Genomic DNA, 22201 nt, shown 5'->3' on the forward strand with positions numbered 1-22201 from the left:
TCATACTGTTCACTTTAAAGAGTCGCCCTTGCGGCCTTGCCTGGGCTATAGAATAGTGTACCTTGTCCACTCCTGTACTGCACTTCCGTGTGAAGACTGAAGACTAAGCTAAAATTAGTTAAACCAAAAAAACAACAGAAATCATACATTTGAAGCTCGATCTGAAATTCCATCTACATCGAAGAAAAGTACGCCTGGAATGTGGGCAACCTGCAGAGTATAGAAGAGAGCGGTAGCATCACCACCGTTGTTCCACAATTTTTTTAGAAAGAAGAAAATAAAGTAATTGCGGTTACAAAGTTCAGATACATCAAGATCGAAAATAGACCTTGCCCTAGAGATTTAACTAAAATCAAGGGAATTCCTAAACGCTTGAAGCATTGTAATAGAACATGAAATATATTGAAGTATGTGTGTGAGGGACTAATATACACAACCAATGTATATTATACACGTGTCCAACACAACTTATCACAAAATTATACCAAGACCCCAACCAAGTCGATTATACCAAGACCTCATCCAGGTCGCTTATATCAAGACCTCAACCAGGTCGATTATACCAAGACCTCAGCCAGGTCTTGGAACGCTCAAAGATGGAAAAGCAGCAATTCTGTAATAGCAGCCATGCACTCTTTTAAGCTCATTAAAGTCTAACAATTAAGAGGACTTGACCTGACCCAGAGTAAAAGGAAGAGTCTCAAATATTACTACAAAAGCAAGAGGATCGAAGGCTAGGCAAAGGAGGAGAGCTCCATGCTCACATTCTCTCCATCTCTAATTCAATCACTCAATTCCAATATGAATTATGTCTGCCTTGATTTCAGTTCACCAGAGAACTAGATACGTAGGCAATTTGATCATTCGAACTCAATCATAACATATTGAGTTATTTTCAATAAAACAAGTGGTTATGTTTGGAGTGACTTTATTTAGTCCCACATTGGAGAGGAAACACTAGTGAATAGTGTTTATAAGTGAAAGTCCCGTACTTAGGGCGTTCCCTTAGGGTACAAAGACTTTTGGGTTAGGAGAGAGGAGAGAGGACTCACACAAAGCCATACACGCGTGCGCCATACCGGCTGGGCTTGAGGCTTGGGCTTGGGCTCTCTTTGATCCCTTATCTTCTCTTTTTGGTAAACTGTTTCCAGATAAGTTTGGAAACAGAATTGGATATGGATTAGGAAATAGAAATGTTACAGAAACATGATGTGAAAGTCCCATACTTAGGGCGTGCCCTTAGGGTACAAAGACTTTTGGGTTAGGAGAGAGGACTCACACAAAGCCATACACGCGTGCGCCAAACCGGGCCGGGCTGGAGGCTTGGGCTTGGGCTCTCTTTGATCCCTTATCTTCTCTTTTTGGTAAACTATTTCCGGATAAGTTTGGAAACAGAATTGGATATGGATTAGGAAATAGAAACGTTACAGAAACGTGATGGACTTGTATAATCCAATCCTTATCGAAACTGAAGTAGTTCCCTACAATTCGGATCTACTAAGTTCTCCATGATCTGTCTGTAAAACAGCGGTCGGGTTTGTCATTTCGTTCACATTTCAATAAAATTGCAAAAGTTTATGTATAAACAAAAACTAATTCAATCACGTGATGTTTGTGAAAATTGATTTAGGTGAGCAAAATGATGAAAATAAAAGAAAATAGACTTTGATTTCGAAGATAGAAAATCCTTTTGAGCGAATCATATCTCCAATATTAAAATAGTTAGTCTCGATTTTTTATCCCTAATTTGGATAAATATTTTGATTCCAAAAAAAAATTGGATCGGATTGGATAACATATTGAGTTCCGAAAATATTTGGAAAAATTTCCGAAAGAGGTCAATCCGATCCGATCCGAAGTCACCCCTAGATGTAATAACTTATGTTACTACCTCTATAAAAACACCAACATACCTTTAAAAGAGGTTGAAGGATTAGTGTCCATATCCATCTCATCATTGTCACTATCACCATCTTCGACCGGCTCCTTGAACATCACCAGAACCTTGCAACAGATCATCCAAATCCCAGAGCTACATGGACAAATTACAACATGTCAAATACTTTAAGCAATGTCTTAGATTCTATCTCAAGAAAATTTAATATATGGAGCGGAGGATATGAAATGGAAATGAAGGATATGGATTCTGTTTGCAAACAATAGGTATATATCTCATCAGTCCCACAGATTCCTCAAAGGGGATAGGAAAACGCTCAAGAGATTAAACCTAAGTTACACTAACACGGATACGTGTGTTCAACTATCCATATCTGACACGGATACGAAGTGTCTTACACGGCAAAATATCAAAAACTGAGGTATAGTACATACAATAAGTGTCCGATACGGACACGTGGAGTCTATTGTCATATGTTGTTATTTGGGTAATATGGAAGAACATAAATCATCATATTTTCAGGAACAAAGAATGTTCGGTCTCACAAATAGTCAGGGAGATCAAAGGTGTGTTGTGGTATTGGATGTCTAATTATGAGGAAAGGCAACAATACCAATTCAGGAACTTGGTACTGGACTGGCCTCGTGTGATAATGGCCGACTCCAAGGATGTTAATATTCTAGGGATGCTATTTTCGTTTACTTCCCTCAGTTCCCTGTATGTTTTCCTTTCAGTTGCAGAACTTGCATTGTAGTGTTCTCACTCACTATCTGTAACAGTGCAAAGTCCATTCTAATAAAATTTGGACACGTGGATACGTATCCAACATAGATTATTTTTGAAATATGGCCTGTCCATGTAACATAGGATTAAACTATTCAAATAGGTTTTGTTCTTTGAACTGATTGATTTTCCATTTCTCTTCCAGAAATAAGTATATCCAACGAGTAGTGGATCAAAAGCTATAGCAATTAATATTTATAATAGAAAGTAAAAAAAAAAAATTCTAGTAGTAACCGCAAGTACGTCATCTCTCTACACAGATACATAAATTTGTACTAAACAACTACATCAATTGAGTGCAAAACTGAATTTCGATATAACGTTACTTATAAATATATGTATCATACTATCGAGAGAGAGAGAGAGAGCATCATATACCTTCAACATTTGATCATGTGAAATACTGCCCAAGAACTTCCTATCATGAGAATAAGCTGCAAGATATAACACAAGACTAAGCTAGCTTGAATTTAAAACGCACAAACTGGCAGTAAAGGGGAAGGCACAAATGGAGAAAAAAAACACACACAAAGGGAGGCATTGACCATCTGAAGGCCCGCAGTGGAAGAATTCACTTCAAAATACAAGCTAAACTCGTGATTACACAAAATTCCACTTTCATTTCAATAGTCAAACAAATGGTTGGAGATAATATTCTCAAAAAAGATTTAAGGTTCTCACAAAAGGTTCAAGTTTTTATTTCCTGTTGGGGGCGGGTGGGGGTGGATGGATTTGCAGCTGGGACTTGGTTCAGAAGAGATATAATGCAGGTTTCAAGGTTTGGTTCCCCTGAGTATAATGGTATAATGCAGTAATAAGGGACTCTTATACCAACAGTAAATAAAGCACCTTAAATACACACACACACACATAGAGTCGTACCGAGTCGCTCAACAAGATATCCAGAATGCTCAGCAATTGGTTGAATTATTCTATTGGGTAAGATCCCAATCAAGCTGGATTTGAACAAAGACGGCGTTAGCAAATAGAAAGCAAATATATGAGGACCACTAGATAACAAATAGGAAAACATTATCTTTCATCTACATTATTCATCATCTCCATCCGTTCAACACTACATAAATGACCAGTGTGCACACATCAGCCCAATTCTCCACCAATATATTCTGCGATACGACAATGATGATTGGCTGACCCAAAGTGTGTACCCCCTCCCCTTTGCGCTAAAGAACAAGTCCAGTTACCTAATGAGTCCATTTTCTGTTCCAGTGATAACTCTATCTTCATCAAGCTGAAACCAAAATAAGCAAAAATAGTTTAGAATAATGTAACTCGTATTTTGTAATCCAATGAAAAATATTACAGCAAAATGCACTCACCTTAAGTAATACATCGATGGAGTTAGACTGAAATCCAGTAAAACGGTCACTGAAATCCGATATATATAAATTTCAAGTTAAGATGTCTCTAATTTTAATAAATATAATTATAAGTGAAAAGAGAAAATGAACTGTTGATTCTCAAATTTGTTCCAACATTTTTTAGCAACATACCTGCAATCCTTGAAATATCCCCAAGAATACAGTAACAAAACCCCATTCTGAGTTCCACATATCACTTTTCGGCCATTCTGATAAGAATATATACTTATCAAGGAAGATCAAGTAATAATTAACACACTTAAGTAAAAAAATAACTCCTTTGATATTTAGCATCACAAGCTAACTCCCATGAAGAACACCTACACAGCTACGCTCCTCAAAATACATGACCAATCGTCTCCTAACCCATGAAAAAAGAGTTGACAGAAACGACACTATTTTTAATACCTAGAATAATGGAAAACATCATATTTCAAAAAACCATATTCCAAGACTCAATGTTTGCCCAATTCACCTTTCTAACAAGATAAGAGCTTGAAACCTTAATGATACCAACCATAATCCTCTCACTGACCCAATAAAGAGGTTTCTCATATCCAAAATTTCAATGGATACATAAATGCAACAATATATGGTCCATTGTTGCAACGATGTATCTATGTTTAATGTTTCTCATATACTCATGCTATCAACTTGCGGAATCCAACACAACTACACTGACTGTACGACATACTAAGTCTAGATGCTTGTTTCTGAGCAGTATATGACCATGCATCTATCACATAACCCAAAGTTGAAGGACAAAATGTAACTTTACCTTCATCGGAACTATTGAAAGGGGCTCATCCTCGAAAAATTCAGGGGACGTTAGGACCTAACAACGTCATACAACAACCAAATAAAATTATTTATTCAAAATTGAAGTGAGAAGTACAATAAGCGTAATAATACCAACTGTCTGCAAGAAAATTTTCTAGAGTTAAAAGAAACAAACAACTTACTTTATTTTTTCTAAGACCGCAGACAGATAGAGTGCCGTCCCCACTGCTCAACAAAAAATAAAGTGTGAAGCTTAGACGTGTCATCAAACCTCAATAAGAAACATATACGCAAGCCAGAGTTGCATAAAAGAACGACGTAATATCATAAATATGAAACAAAATAGATCTACCTCGTTCCCAAAAGTTTCAATGAATCCGCCCCATAAGTCATATCATAAATGTACTCTTCATGGGGGTCAAAAGAATTGCAGCAAGTACGTTGCCTTGTATCCCAAACCTATGGAATGAAATTTATAAAGCATCGGGATAAAGAAAAGTAACTGGTATTTCATCAAAAGGCATATAAATGGAGTTTAAAATTAGTAATGACTAAATTGGATGATGAAGTCTAACAACAAGATAAGAAACTCCACTTTGGTTCTTCTTACCAATTGAATCGTGGGATTAACATATCACGTATTGTGAAACCATTAAATTGCTCCTAGTAATAGGACGTGAAACTGAGTCATGGTGATATCACAAATAGATTCATCTAGCTTAGAGGGATCAGATAGTAACCTAAGGTGTCATACCTATTCGGCAGTTTGGGTGAAAAAAACAAGTGTATAAATTTATAAGCCCAGAGTATGTTTAAACACAAAGGAGGTCACTATATGCTGAATTCGAGGAAAATCCCTTGATGGCAATAATAATGAATATATACAAAGTGTGGATAAAGACATATTTAATTTTTATGAATTAATTTAATTAATTATCGCCTCCTAAGGCAATAGTGGTCTCACCAAGTTGACCAAGCGATTCTACATAAAATAATAAAAATATTAAAATGGAACAGAAAATTTGCAGAAGAATGAAATAAAATTCCTCACAAGAATAAAGTAAAAGAAAACTTTTACTCATGGGCATTATCCAAACGAGGCATTTGTCCAACTGTTTTGAACATCCGTAGAGCTCTGTTGCCTTTAATAGAGAAATCAAAACTGCTGTTGTTCAATCAACAGAATGACAAACCAAAGTGAGAAGAAGAGTAAAGAATGCAATTTAGGGAAGAAAATAAATAAAATAAAATAATACCGGTACCGACATTGATAAAACGAATGGCGGCTTTTGGCTACAAGATTCTTCATGTGCATGTATTTCAAAACCTTTTTCGGTTGAGTACCGATGGCAACATACCGATACGATATGTGAAGTTAAGATTCAATTGAATAATTACATGATGAAGATGATGATGATGATGATGATGATGAAAAGTGAAAGTGAAAGAACAACTTACAAGTTTTAATTTTGCAGATCACCGATTGAGTTCATGAGACCAAAGAAGCGACGTTTTAATTTTTGAGGGCTTTGATTTTTTGGTGGAAGTCCAAATCAAACGGTAGCTTTCCCAAATCTATCTCCATTAAACCCCCTCGGTCTCGTGTTAGGGTTTTTTGACTTTTGACTTATTTTAGATCAATGCCCACAGTTTTATTATGGACGGACCTTCTTTTATAGACACACCATCGACCGGGCTTGCAAAAAATTTTTTTTTTTAACTTACTAAATGGGTACCGGCGCGCGTGGCCCGTGCGCTCTAGGAAAGAAAATTGGGGTGGAGAAAATTAAATGAATGAACGCATGTAAATTAAAATAGTAACATATTACATTTTTTTGAATGGATATATTATGTAATAAGAAAATAACACTTCAATACGCTAGTTGTGTTCTTTGTCCGATTTGTTTTTTTCTTTCCGCTTGCATTGAAAAAACGAACACGTAATTATTTGTGTCGGATGTTGTTTGTGTTAATGATTTTTTTGCAAATCTTACTTAGCCTATTAAATATTGATTAGTATAGTGGCTAGTAAGGTATCAATCCTACTCTAAATAACTAAGTGATGATAATAGAAATTCCTAATCTAAGTTACTCTAATGGATGCAAGTAAAAGATGTGGCTAAGTAATGCAGAATATATGGTTGATTTGATTTGAGATTTAAACTATGCATAAACTAAACTAAATTAAATTTATGAATATGAATCAAGAGAGAGAATATCTTGGGAGAGATGAATCCACCAAAATCATAGAATTAGTCTAATAGATCTACCTATCATGCTTAATATAAATCACTAATAGAAACTCACCATACCTACAAACCTTATGCTCATAACCATGATGATATTATGTGGCTTATAACGTGCTTTCTATCTTTCCATCAAATACTTCTTCAATCTCCAATGATATCATCTATCTAACCAAATTGTGCTTTAAATCCAAACGAAATTGTTGCTCCAGCATTCAATATACAACTCTAAGTGTCATGGAAAATCCATATGTGGCATTAACCATACAACTAATTGAGGTTCCATAAAGAATTCAATCATCACACTAGAACACTAAAACTAGAAGAAAAGAATCTAGGGTTTTTGGGTATTTGGCTCTACACAATCTTGAATTACCCTAAGACCTCCTAACCTCCACAGAGCGTTAGATCGGTGGATGAATAAGAAGAAACTCAATGAGGATTTAAACTAAAACATGATAGAAGAAGAACTAAACTAAAACATAACTGAAAAGGCTTCATCTCCCTCCCAAGAGAAGGGAGATTAGCCCTCATACTATGCTATGAACAATATGAAAAGGAATAATCTTTATAGCTATTAATGGTGAAAAGGTCCTAACTTTCTTCTCTCTTAATTCTAGATCTAAGATGCAAACACTAAATTTCCTAGATAATGTAAACCGAGGTTTTGTGCCTTATATATTGGCTTACATGCTCGTTGCGGATAGAGATCCGAATCCTATGTTTATTTGGTGTCAAACTCTATGTAATCTTTCTAGAAGCAATCCTGGAAAAGTTAAATTTGGTTGGACCAAAGTTGGACGTAGCCCACTTTGCCCCTCGCAGTTACTTCCCAAGCCGCCGCTTTAATGGTGACTTTCCTTTTTCTTCTTGAAACTCTAACTTCTTTTCCATGTTGATCTCATCTTCCTATGAAGTTGAAATTAAGGCTTTGAGATTAGATTGAAGACTCTTCTAACTCAATTATTATCCTCTTTTAGAGTCCCATTAGGCTTGGCACTTATGGAGACAAATAGGACATTTTTGCCCTAGGCCTTTAGCTGTAATTCCCAGTGACTCCTTTTTGACTTGTTTGACTTCTTTTCCCTCCATATTTCATATTTAGGTTCTTTGACCCACAAAAACTCAAATTGCATTATATTAGAATATTTAAATATAAAATGGAGACTAACATACACATAATTAGGGTTATAAATCATTACTTTTGAGCACTTATCACCGCTCTGCCATGGATTGGACCATGGAGGTTAAGATGTTTTATAGGTCCTATATCCATTTCAGGCCAATTTTTGCAAGAAAAAAAGGAAAAAAGTATTAACCATTTTATTCCGAAAATAACTCCTTTGATATTTAGCTTGTATTTTGAAGTAATCACTTCAAAATACAAGCTAAACTCGTGATTACGCAAAATTCCACTTTCATTTCAATAGTCAGACAAATGGTTGGAGATAATATTCTCAAAAAAGATTTAAGGTTCTCACAAAAGGTTCAAGTTTTTTCATGTTGGGGGCGGGTGGGGGTGGATGGATTTGCAGCTGGGACTTGGTTCAGAAGAGATATAATGCAGGTTTCAAGGTTTGGTTCCCCTGAGTATAATGGTATAATGCAGTAAAAGGGACTCTTATACCAACAGTAAATAAAGAACCTTAAACACACACACACACACAGAGTCGTACCGAGTCGCTCAACAAGATATTCAGAATGCTCAGCAATTGGTAGAATTATTCTATTGGGTAAGATCCCAATCAAGCTGGATTTGAACAAAGACGGCGTTAGCAAATAGAAAGCAAATATATGAGGACCACTAGATAACAAATAGGAAAACATTATCTTTCATCTACATTATCCATCATCTCCATCCGTTCAACACTACATAAATGACCAGTGTGCACACATCAGGCCAATTCTCCACCAATATATTCTGCGATACGACAATGATGATTGGCTGACCCAAAGTGTGTACCCTGATAAGAGCCCAAAACTGTAGTTTTAACCCCTTAATAATCATACTTTTAGACCAATTATGTGAGTAATAAATAAGAGTTAACACCGACACGTGTTTTTATGTATTTCGTGCAAACTAAAGTCAATTATGTGCAGAAATGTTCTACTTTCGTGAGATAAAGGAGCAAGGATTGGTTGCTAAGAAGTTCTATGATAAAGGCCAAGATTCAAGGAGACAAAGCCTTTTTAAAGCCCGGTAAAAGCTAAGAAGTCAAAGTCAACGCGGGGAGAAACATAACACAAAGTTAGCAGAACTTCCGAAGGCCGTATCTTTGGACTCAGACCTCGGAATTGGGTCTACCTTATGTCAAAACGACCGGCTCGGGAAGAGGTTTCTAATGGTCCAAGTCTTGACCTAATCAGAGGAGCAGAAGTGGATGAAAAGTTTGTTGAAGCCAAATCTAGCTGAAGAGCCCTTTTCGGACTAAAAGAATTGGGTTTTAGGCCCAATTTTCCGGCCCAAAACATGGCTCCAACCCCATGCACGATTTTTGGATCTGGAGCATATAAAAACAAAAGCTTAGCTCTTTGTTAATGGTAGCTAATTAGACCTAAAACTATAGATAATTCTAGATCTAGTTTTAATTATTTTTAATTAAGTTTAGTTTCAATTCAATTCTTGTTTTAGATTAAACTCTTAAATCATTGTTCTTCATCGATTAGATAAATAAAATAGTAGATTCTTGTTCATTTCGATTTTGTCATTTACAATTGTTTAGATCTAAATTCCTTTATTACTTGTTATTCATTTCCCAGTTATTACCTAAGATTTCAATTATTGTTTAGACAAATTGCATAAAGATAGAATTTTTATATGATGTCTAGTTTTAATTCAATGGAAAATGATAGTTGTATGAATCAAGGCTAAACCTCCATTAGAGGGGTTGAAGAAGCCTTGATGAAGCTTGATCTTTGTTAAACTTAGAAATCGTCGTGATAGTTATTCCACTCTAGAAACGATTAATTCACCATGAGAATGGGTTTAATCGCTCACATGCTAGTTATGAATTGGTAGAAATGACATATATAATTAGGGACTAGAATTACTATTTTGATATGCGAAGCATTCAATTTGGATCACGACGAGTCTTTGTTAGTAGGATTAAGTCGAGTTAAGGTGGATTCAACAGTTAAGGCCGCCGGTATGTTTGAGATGAAACCCGATCCAGAACTTAAAAATTTAATCGAATCTCTAACTAAAAGGGTAGAGGCTATTTCTGTTCAACAAAAGCATATCCCCGTCATGAATGTCAACTCCAACCCATGTAATTTCTGTTTGAGTCCCGAGCACCCCGACTCTATTGTCCTCTCTTTATGAACAACAACAATTAGAGCAAGATAATGTTTGCTCCATTAATAGCTATCCTATTCCTAATCCCCATGGAGACAAAATCCCAACTTCAAATGGCGAAACAATCAACAAGTTACACCTCCAGGGTTTAATAACCAAAATGTTAGGCAAGTAAACAATTATAACCAAGCTCCACCTAGGCAAGGACAATGACAAAGTCAGGGGAATTATAATAATTATAACAACCAAGCACAACCACGACAAGGTCAAGCACAAGGTCAGGGTAATTATAATAGTTATTATACCAATAGAGGTATCGTTCCGGTTAACAATAATAACTATCACAACCCGCCCATAAATAATCAACGTGAGATAGTTCCAGTCGCACCACCTGTGACTACTACACCTACACAATCGGATTGTATCGACGCCTTTATACAGGTTACCCAACAACTTTTCCAATCAATGACTCAATTGAACCAACAGCTCTTACAATCCATAAATCATGGCATACAACAGTTAGCCCAAGAGAAAGCCCAACCAAAAGGCGTGTTTCCAGGCCAAGCGATATCAAACCCTAAAACGAAAAGCCGCGGCCTTTGAGATAAAAACGGTAATACTAGTACGGAAACTACAACCGTAGGTGAGCTAAATGCCATCACCACCACTCGCTTATAGTAAAGTGGTTGATAACAAAGTAACTATGCCTATAGTTACCCCACCATAGTCCCTACACCGGATATCGAACTAGATACGAAATAGAAATCAAGAGCCTACCACTTTAGAGGTACCCGTTAAACCACAACCCTAAGAAACAGATACCCAAGGTTAGACATCCAATGAGCCATACGCTAAATATAGAGAGAAACCACCATTTCTCCAGAAATTAGCCATGCTAACCAGGGATACAAACTTTGAGGAGATTAGGAACGTTTTCAAAAATCTAATGATAAACCTTCCTTTTCTCGAAGCTATTAAAAAACTACCTAACCACGTTAAGTTTCTTAAGGAGTTGTGCACTACTAGGCGTAAGACCAACATACCTTAAGACGCCTTTCTAACTGAACAGTTCCCAACTTTATCAAAAAATAATGGAATTGTTAAGTACAAGGACCCTGATCATCCTACTGTAAAATGCACCTTAGGAGAATCCCACACGAGGACCGCTTTATTAGACCTGGGGGCGAGTGTTAACTTACTCCCGTTTTATTTGTATAAACAAATAGGTCTACAAGAAATGCAACCTACAAAATGACGTTGCGGTTAGCGGACAGTCTATAAAGTATCCTAAGGGTGTAGTGGAAAACGCGTGCTTGTTAAGGTTCAGATTTCTACTATCCTCGCAGATTTTGTTATCCTCGATACGAAGTCACTAACGACTCTGTACCGATCATCTTAGAAGCCCTTTCGCTTGGCTGCCAACGCTTATAAATTGTCGCGATGGTAAGATGTCCTTGTCTTTTGGCCATCTTTCTGTTGAGGTAAATGTTTTTAAAATGATGAAACAGTTACCAAAATCGTCTATAGATAGGGAGGTTAGCATGATTGAAAACTTAGCTCAAGATTATTTTAACAACACGTTTCCCGAAAACCATATGTATAAATTCCTTTCTTTTGGAACTTCAGATTTTGTAAATTACTCCTACTTAGAGGAAGTCAACACCATCCTTAAGTCCACACCGATTGTAGACCCTTCGGTTTCTCCTTATACTGAGTATGAAGACTTGCTACCTAAGCAAGTATTCATTATGCAAAATGAGGACCCTGACGAAACATCTATTGACTTTCCTTCCACCCCGGTGCTTAAACCTCTTCCCCCAGAGTTAAAATATATTCAACTTGATCCGGATGGTAGTCATCCGGTAATTATATCTTTTCTATTATCTAAGGATGAAGAGACACGTTTAATCAGGGTGATTAGGGAACATCGTTCTGCGATTGGTTGGTCCCTAGCCGACATTAAGGGAATTGACCCTAATGTTTGCACTCATCGTATCCATTTGGAGGATAACGCGAAGACTTCTCGCGAACCTCTGCGTCGCTTGAACCCTACCATGAAAGAGGTGGTTAGGGAAGAAGTCTTACGATTACTCGATGCGGGTATCATATACCCAATCTCCGATAGCGAATGGGTAAGTCCCATTCATGTAGTTCCTAAGAAATCGGGGGTTACCATGGTACGTAACGCTAAGGGTGACTATGTTTTCACACAAGGTCCTATGAAATTTAGAATCAGATTGATTCTGACGCGTTTAAATGCTATGACACGAAAAGGATCACTTTCCCTTATCTTTTATAGATCGATGCTCGAACGCCTAGGCGGTCATGCTTTTTATTGTTTTCTGGATGGCTACTCAGGCTATTTTCATATTATTATTGATATTGATGACCAAGAAAAGACTACCTTCACGTGTCCCTTTGGAACGTATGCCTATAAACGATTGCCTTTTGGCCTTTGTAATGCTCCCGTACCTTCCAAATTGTATGCTTCATATATTTAGTGACATGGTAGAGCGCTTTATGGAAGTTTTTATGGATGATTTTTCTATATATGGAGACTCCTTCACAGATTGCTTGTCTAACCTGTCTAAGGTTTTGACACGGTGTGAAGAAAAGAGCCTCGTTTTAAATTGGGAAAAGTGTCATTTCATGGTGAAAAAAGGCATAGTACTAGGTCACATTGTATCTAGTGATGGAATCGAAGTAGATAAGGCCAAACTAGATAAGATAGCGAATCTACCTATACCACGGATTGTCCGTGATATTAGAGCCTTTCTAGGCCATGCAGGTTTTTATAGGCGCTTTATTAAAGATTTCTCGAAAATAGTTAGGCCTTTAACTAATCTGCTTTTAAAGGATACCATCTTTGATTTTAATTTTAACTGTAAGCAGGCTTTTGAAACTTTAAAAGCCGCCCTAATCTCTGCACCAATTATACAGCCTCCCGATTTGTCTAAACCTTTCAAACTCATGTGTGATGCTAGTGATTATGCAGTTGGTGCTGTCTTGGGACATAAACTAGATAATAAGTCCACTGTTATTTATTATGCTAGTAAAATCTTAAACGATGCTCAACGGAATTATACAACTACTGAAAAAGAATTCTTAGCTGTCATTTATGCTATAGATAAGTTTAGGCCTTATTTGGTTGGTTCTAAAACTTTAGTTTACACGGACCATGCAGACCATAGGTACCTTCTTGCAAAGAAGGATGCTAAGCGCAGATTAATCCGATGGATTCTTCTCCGCAAAGAGTTCACATTAGAAATAAAGGACAAAAGAGGGGTCGAAAACATAGTTGCCGACCACTTATCTAGACTTACAAACGACGATGATAGTGATTCTGAGTCCATACCGGACTCTTTTCCTGATGAGCATCTATATGCTATTTTTTCAGCACCTTGGTATACTGACATTGTAAATTATTTAGCGGCTGATGTTATTCCTTATAATTGGTCAAGAAATGAACGTAAGAAGTTATTGGCCAGAGTTAAGTTATACTACTGGATGAGCCCTACCTTTTTAAGTATTGTCGGATCGATTATTCGTCGTTATATTCCCCGTGGGAATATAATGAAGTTCTATCATTCTGCCATGACAAAGAGTGTGGTGGCCATTTTAGTGGAATGAAAACAGCCGCTAAAGTTCTTCAATGTGGATTTTATTGGCCTACCCTTTTTAAGGAAGCCCAAGTGCATTGCAAGACGTGTATTCGTTGCCAACAACTTGGGCGAATCACGAAGCGTAATATGATGCCATTAAACCCAATCATGATAGTAGAAATTTTTGACGTTTGGGGTATTGATTTCATGGGTCCGATCCCTTCCCTGTTTCCCACGGTTTCATTTATATTCTAGTTGCCCTGGACTACGTGTCTAAATGGATAGAAGCCATGGCTTGCCGTAGCAATGACCATAAGACAGTGGTATTTTTTATTAAGGAGTATATTTTCTGTTGTTTTGGCATTCCTAAAGTCATCATTAGTGATGGTGGAACACATTTTTGCAACAGAGTTGTTGCATCTCTAGTGAAAAAGTATGGAGTTACACACAAGGTAGCAACTCCTTATCATCCACAAACTAGCGGACAAGTAGAAGTTTCTAATAGGGAAATCAAAAATATTTTAGAAAACAATCAGAAATCCCGATAGGAAAGACCGGGTCGTCTATCGGATGCCTTATGGGGATAGGGACGGCTTTCAAAACTCCTATAGGTATGTCTCCCCTTTAGACTTGTATTTGGGAAACCTTGTCATTTGCCTCTTTGAATTAGAGCACCGCGGCTCGTGGGCTATAAAAGCCTTAACTTCAATATTGATGAAGCGGGTGTCAAACGCAAGTTGCAATTGAATGAGCTTGAGGAAATCCATAGCGATTCTTACGATCTCACGAAGGATTATAAAGCTAACATGAAACGTGTTCATGATAAGCAAATCTTGCACAAATAGTTTGTGGTCGGTCAAAAGGTCTTGCTTTACAACTCCCGTCTACATATTTTCCCAAGGAAACTAAAAACCCGTTGGTTTGGTCCTTTTCTAGTTACTGAAGTCACCCCTTACGGGGCAATCACCTTGGTAAATCCCAAGGACAACAGTACCTTTCAAGTTAATAGCCAACGGTTAAAACATTTTCATGAACTTCTGTCCCCTGATGTAGAGGAAGTCCTTTTACAGGACCCTGTCTATGAGGACTGACGTTTGTCATTTGGTGTACTTCCTTTCACTTCTATATAGTGGTAAGTGCACCATTAAGGTAATCAGGCCCTCCCTATGGAGTGTGTGGTTGTAAGTACCGGATCCTAAGTCCACGTTTCACATAATTCACGTTTTCCACTTTTGCATGTTTTCTCGATTTTTGAGTCATGTTCATCTATGGGGTGAATTATGTATTTATTGTTTTTCATTTTTCTTATAATAAACTAATAAAAAATAAAAATAAAAAATAAAAATAAATAAAAATTCTAAAATCATAGAAATAGCAATCCAACAAGTCTTGTGAATCTGACTTTAAACGACCCATGTTTAAAACAAATTTTGTGTTTAAAAATTTGTTTGGGGGTGGGCAGTCGGTCTTTCCATCCGGATTGCTCGAACTTTCCATTTGTGTTGCTTAGGCCCATTAGTCGTAGTTCATTCGGGTTGACGTTATCTATAACTTAGATTTCCTTCGTTCGCATAACTTACGTCACACACACACTTCGAGGCGTTTTTCCACCTTCTTATACATTATACATGGTTGGAATTAAGTGTTTTATGGATCATTGGATTGGAAATTCTCTACTGATCATTTCCATAACTCATTCGCCAAAATCGGACTAGTAACGAAGCGGCAAATTGAATTTGAAATTGCGTGAAATATCGAAAAAGTTCGGAATTCGAATTGGGCTTGGGCCCAAACCGCCCGCTTGCGTCGGGCACATCGTCGTCTCCTTCCTTCCCAAAAAACGCAAAAATGGGTTTCCTTTTCCATCCCGCCAGTTAACAAGGTTTAAAGGAAAACCTAACAACCAAAAATAAAAAATTAAAAATAAAATTAAAAAAAGAAAAAAAAAACAAACACCCTATTTACACCACGCCCATTGTTAACCACCCAGCCCGAAGTTCTCTCAAACAAATTTCCAAAACCACCGAAAAATAGCCGCCAATTCAAGCTTCCAACCCCCACCGTACCCACCACCATCACCACCACCATTGTTTTTAGTTGTTTTTCATCAAACTCCGCCTCCTCCGCCTACAAAACCATTGTTTGTTTCAAAAACTTCAATGGCGCTTGACGAAAGAATTTTGCCGAGCACGCGTTTTGTCGCCGACCGCTTCGCCATTTTACAACGCCGGAGATGATTAGAAGAAATTGGAATAAACCGTGGTACTCAACAGAGGATTTTACCACTATAATTTGGTAGAACAATTCTATATGAAGAAAGAGGTGGAGGGGGATCAATTTTGTTAAGGTTCAAGGGGAGAAGGAGGGAAGTAACGAGACAGTTGTTGGCTGAGCTTTTAGGCGTTACGCCTGAAAGCAACCTAGAAACTACCATTCAAGAATCCCAGTATACTGGAGTTCCTACTTTGATGAAAGATACTGCGTGGAAGGTGAATACAATTCGAGTTCTCATTGCGTCCGCCAGTCAAGTCTGAGAACCAACCAACTGACTGTAGCTCAGTGGATTGGTAGGAACGTCCTCGAGAAAGAAAAAGTCAGCGACATCGGTCTGCAATGTCTGCACATTCTCTAGATTTTGCAAACGAATAAGTATAATTTCTGCATCCTCGAGTTAATTTTAAATGTGATTAGAGGAGTGGGACAAAGCACTGCGCCCCTTCCAGTATTGATCACTAAGATCATGCTGTCTTTTAGAGCTGTCGCAAAATCTGCTCCTATTAAGATCAAATTGCATTCTAATGCAAGTATTTATACAGGATTGCATCCAAGAGACTTGGCCGTTGTCCGAAGGAAATGTAGTCGAGTTGGAGGATGAAATGGAAGATATGACATGTCTGGATGAAGATACATTAGATAGTTGTAGTTCTAATTTAGAACGCATGCAAGTGTTACAAACTGGCTTGCGTTGCATTTATGGTATCTGTGAAGATATCCGAGATAGACAGATTGTAGTTCGAAATAAACAAACGAACCTTCAGATGAGAGTTGAAATGCTCGAAAGGGGTCAGGAAGATATCTTGTCTAACATGGAGACTATCCACCAGCGTCACCAAGCCCAATTATCGCGATTACTCAAGATCGAGATGGAAGCCGCAGTAGCTTGTTCGAATAGAGATGCTACGACGCATGCCACCCTTGGAGGGTTACGCTTTCGATGAGTCCGAGAGGCATGAGTCGTCGCCAAAAACGTAATGACGATCCATTCTTCATCCCAGGACCAATCTCCATCTCAGGGTCCATCTTCATCACATGGCTAGGTGTTCACCATCACTTTGTGTTCGCTGTTATTTCATTATTTTTATTGTTTTATTAGTTGGATTTTAATTCAGTAGTTAAATTTAAATATTAATTTGTTTGTTTTATGTTGTTTGGATTAAATTTTTTTTAATGTAATTGGTTATTTTCGAATTGTGCGTGTTTTTATCATTAATCCCACCTTCCCGAATTGTTTGGGGGTGGTAATATTTATACCGAGCATAATTAGTTATATGATCATCTTACAGAAAGTTGTCTTGGAGTAAAGGTTGAGAATTTGGCGATATCGGCATATCTATGATTATGTGTGGTGGTAGCATGAAATCTAGGAGAGTTTAGAAGTTACTATTCTAAATCCAGTATAAAAGATACCAGGGTTGTTATAAAATCAAGAATATGGTTTGTTTCCGTTTTCGGGTTTGGAAATTTTCTATTTCCGGAAATTGCCTTAAACAATTTGGCAACTTGCCGATTCGTTTTGGAAGCTCATAACCTATTTAAACTTCCTTCATTCTACACTCACAACCCACACTACACCCCACCATCATCTCTCACCTTTCACTCCAAGCTTTTCCTTCTTTTTCCTTGTAAACTTCTGCTTCAGCACTTACGAGCGCACCTGCTTATTTCTACGACCACGTTAGTTTCTATTGTAATCAGGATGGAGAACAATAATTCTCCGTCGTAGTCGATGACACGACACTAGAATTCAATAAATATGTAGTTAGCTTTAGTTTGGGGATTACCAATACCGATCCTGTTCACACATGGGGATATATGACCGATAATGCATACCTTTATGATTATACATATTTCCATGAGTATTATGGGGGAGGGGTATTTCGAGTAATGGACCAGGGGCGATATAGCATTGCCCTTGGTAGCCTGTCCCTAAACGTAGGCACCACCATGTTATTCATCTTGATGAATATTTTGGGGGAATGGCAGTTCACTTCTACAAACAGTACTGCTGGTATTTCATCAACATGCATATAAATGGAGTTTAAGATTAGTAATGACTAAATTGGATGATGAAGTCTAACAACAAGATAAGATACTCCACTTTAGTTCCTCTTACCAATTGAATCGTGGGATTAACATATCACGTATTGCGAAACCATTAAATTGCTCCTAGTAATAAGACGTGAAACTGAGTCATGGTGATATCACAAATAGATTCATCTAGCTTAGAGGGATCATATAGTAACCTAAGGTGCCATACCTATTCGGCAGTTTGGGTGAAAAAAACAAGTGTATAAATTTATAAGCCCAGAGTATGTTTAAACACAAAGGAGGTCACTATATGCTGAATTCGAGGAAAATCCCTTGATGGCAATAATAATGAATATATACAAAGTGTGGATAATAAAGACCTTGATGCACCCGTTATCGCCTCCTCGAGGCAATAGTGGTCTCGATCAAGTTGACCAAGCGATTTACAGGCTGCCTGCCCGACAACAACAAAGCAGAAAGAATGAAATAAAATTCCTCACAAGAATAAAGTAAAAGAAAAACTTACTCATGGGCATTATCCAAACGAGCAATTGTTGCTCCAGTCTGAACATCCGTACCCAAAATAGAGAAATCAGGAGAAGCAGTCAAAATTGTTGTAATGACAAACCAAAGTGAGAAGAAGAGTAAAGAATGCAATTTAGGGAAGAAAATAAATAAAATGAAATAATACCGGTACCGCCATTGATAAAACGAACAACTCTACAAGATTCTTCATGTGCATGTATTTCGAAAACCTTTTCTGGATGAGTACCGATGGCAGCATACCGATACCTGTAGTTAAGATTCAATTGAATAATTACATGATGAAAGATGATGATGAAAGTAAAAGTGAAAGAATAACTTACAAGTGCAAATCACCAGTGATGAGACCAGCAGTGACGAGAGGGCTTGACGGGTGGAAGTCCAAATCAAACGGTAGCTTTCCCAAATCTATCTCCATTAAACCCCCTCGGTCTCGGTGTTAGGGTTTTGACTTTTGACTTATTTTAGATCAATGCCCACAGTTTTATTATGGACGGACCTTCTTTTATAGACACACCATCGGGCTCGCAAGTTTTTTTAAAACTTACTAAATGGGTACCGGCGTTGCACGTTCTAGGAAAGAAAATTGGGGTGGAGAAAATTAAATGAATGAACGCATGTAAATTAAAATAGTAACATATTACATTTTTTTGAATGGATATATTATGTAATAAGAAAAGAACACTTCAATACGCTAGTTGTGTTCTTTGTCCGATTTGCTTTTTACCGCTCTGCCATGGATTGGACCATGGAGGTTAAGATGTTTGATAGGTCCTATATCCATTTCAGGCCAGTTTTTGCAAGAAAAAAAGGAAAAAAGTATTAACCATTTTATTCCGAAAATAACTCCTTTGATATTTAGCTTGTATTTTGAAGTGATGAATTCACTTCAAAATACAAGCTAAACTCGTGATTCCACAAAATTCCACTTTCATTTCAATAGTCTGACAAATGGTTGGAGATAATATTCTCAAAAAAGATTTAAGGTTCTCACAAAAGGTTCAAGTTTTTTCCTGTTGGGGGCGGGTGGGGGTGGATGGATTTGCAGCTGGGACTTGGTTCAGAAGAGATATAATGCAGGTTTCAAGGTTTGGTTCCCCTGAGTATTATGTATAATGCAATAATAAGGGACTCTTATACCAACAGTAAATAAAGCACCTTAAACACACACACACACACACACACACACACAGTCGTACCGAGTCGCTCAACAGGATATTCAGAATGCTCAGCAATTGGTTGAATTATTCTACTGGGTAAGATCCCAATCAAGCTGGATTTGAACAAAGACATCATTAGCAAATAGAAAGCAAATATATGAGGACCACTAGATAACAAATAGGAAAACATTATCTTTCATCTACATTATCCATCATCTCCATCCGTTTAACACTACATAAATGACTAGTGTGCACACATCAGGCCAATTCTCCACCAATATATTCTGCGATACGACAATGATGATTGGCTGACCCAAAGTGTGTACCCCCTCCCCCTTTGTGACGTAATATCATAAATATGAAAGAAAATAGATCTACCTCGTTCCCAAAAGTTTCAATGAATCCGCCGCATAAGTCATATCAGAAATGTACTCTTCATGGGCGTCAAAAGAATTGCAGCAAGTACGTTGCCTTGTATCCCAAACCTATGGAATGAAATTTATAAAGCATTAGGATAAAGAAAAGTAACTGGTATTTCATCAACAGGCATATAAATGGAGTTTAAGATTAGTAATGACTAAATTGGATGATGAAGTCTAACAACAAGATAAGATACTCCACTTTGGTTCTTCTTACCAATTGAATCGTGGGATTAACATATCACGTATTGAGAAACCATTAAATTGCTCCTAGTAATAGGACGTGAAACTGAGTCATGGTGATATCACAAATAGATTCATCTAGCTTAGAGGGATCAGATAGTAACCTAAGGTGCCATACATATTCGGCAGTTTGGGTGAAAAAAACAAGTGTATAAATTTATAAGCCCAGAGTATGTTTAAACACAAAGGAGGTCACTATATGCTGAATTCGAGGAAAATCCCTTGATGGCAATAATAATGAATATATACAAAGTGTGGATAACAGCACCTTGATGCAGTCGTTATCATCTCCTGAGGCAATAGTGGTCTCAGTCAAGTTGACCAAGCGATTTACAGCTGCCCTGCACGACAACAAAGCAGAAGAATGAAATAAAATTCCTCACAAGAATAAAGTAAAAGAAAAACTTACTCATGGGCATTATCCAAACGAGCAATTGTTGCTCCAGTTTGAACATCCGTAGCCAGAATAGAGAAATCAGGAGAAGCAGTCAAAATCACTGTAATGACAAACCAAAGTGAGAAGAAGAGTAAAGAATGCAATTTAGGGAAGAAAATAAATAAAATAAAATAATACCGGTACCGACATTGATAAAACGAACAGCTCTACAAGATTCTTCATGTGCATGTATTTCGAAAACCTTTTCTGGTTGAGTACCGATGGCAGCATACCGATACCTGTAGTTAAGATTCAATTGAATAATTACATGATGAAGATGATGATGATGATGATGATGATGAAAGTGAAAGTGAAAGAACAACTTACAAGTGCAGATCACCAGTGATGAGACCAACAGTGACGAGAGGGCTTGACGGGTGGAAGTCCAAATCAAACGGTAGCTTTTCCAAATCTATCTCCATTAAACCCCCCTCGGTCTCGGTGTTAGGGTTTTAACTTTTGACTTATTTTAGATCAATGCCCACAGTTTTATTATGGACGGACCTTCTTTTATAGACACACCATCGGGCTTGCAAGTTTTTTTTTAAAACTTACTGAATGAGTACCGGCGTTGTACGTTCTAGGAAAAAAAATTGGGGTGGATAAAATTAAATGAATGAACGCATGTAAATTAAAATAGTAACATATTACATTCTTTTTGAATGGATATTTCTATATAATAAGCTAAAGTTTTTTTTTAGCACTACAGGACAAAATTACAAACAAAGGACAGTCAAGATCTACTTTAGACAAATCTAACGGCTGTGCAAAACCCAACAATTTCTCTTTAGAGAAACCCCTTCCTTTCTTCTCCAACAGGCGTAAATTAAACCTCAACAATTTCTCTTCCCCCTCTTTGAAAGCAAGGTGCTGCAAACAATAAAATCTGAACTGAACCTTTTCGATTCAAGTAAAGATGAAGGGTTGAATATTCATTGATATGCTATTATCCCCTGGTCGAGGGAGTACGATACATCGGTGTAAAAGATTGAGTGGGATCTGTGAGGTTGGTTATAGTAAGGCCTGGTCAATCGAATATCCCGGCCGAAAACATCTCGTGAGCAACAAACTTATCAACCTAATTGAAGCTCTAGACAAGGAAGAAGG

At 37.4% G+C, this 22201-nt stretch overlaps 1 protein-coding gene and 1 pseudogene across 2 annotated transcripts; both read right to left on the minus strand.

Moving 5' to 3' along the window:
• Nucleotides 1–646: 646 nt before the first annotated feature.
• LOC147512982 (WD repeat-containing protein 55-like) lies at nt 647–19934 on the minus strand (annotated as a pseudogene). The gene is made up of 14 exons (XR_015216107.1): nt 19160–19934; nt 18985–19085; nt 18820–18907; nt 18674–18747; nt 5195–5301; nt 5025–5067; nt 4841–4897; nt 4195–4271; nt 4021–4069; nt 3886–3932; nt 3563–3636; nt 3059–3114; nt 1914–2032; nt 647–675 (listed from the first exon to the last, which is right to left on the minus strand). The product of XR_015216107.1 is annotated as a WD repeat-containing protein 55-like (transcript).
• Nucleotides 19838–21673, minus strand: LOC147512983 (WD repeat-containing protein 55-like). The gene is made up of 7 exons (XM_086598840.1): nt 21422–21673; nt 21233–21333; nt 21068–21155; nt 20927–20999; nt 20375–20481; nt 20036–20109; nt 19838–19935 (listed from the first exon to the last, which is right to left on the minus strand). Exons 1-7 carry the CDS (start codon nt 21514–21516, stop codon nt 19838–19840), a joined length of 636 nt encoding a protein of 211 aa, XP_086454966.1. The 5' UTR covers nt 21517–21673.
• Between the last annotated feature and the right edge of the window lie 528 nt (nt 21674–22201).

The sequence above is a fragment of the Coptis chinensis genome, chromosome 3, assembly GCF_015680905.1.
Source record: "Coptis chinensis isolate HL-2020 chromosome 3, ASM1568090v1, whole genome shotgun sequence".
Classification (NCBI taxonomy): Eukaryota; Viridiplantae; Streptophyta; class Magnoliopsida; order Ranunculales; family Ranunculaceae; genus Coptis; species Coptis chinensis.

Coding starts and splice junctions, on each gene's coding strand:
- LOC147512983 (XM_086598840.1), bottom strand. CDS start 21,516: ATGGAGATAGATTTGGAAAAGCTACCGTTTGATTTGGACTTCCACCCG. Junction 21,334..21,421: donor ATCACTGGTGATCTGCACTT/GTAAGTTGTTCT, acceptor TCTTAACTACAG/GTATCGGTATGCTGCCATCG. Junction 21,156..21,232: donor TTTTATCAATGTCGGTACCG/GTATTATTTTAT, acceptor TTGTCATTACAG/TGATTTTGACTGCTTCTCCT.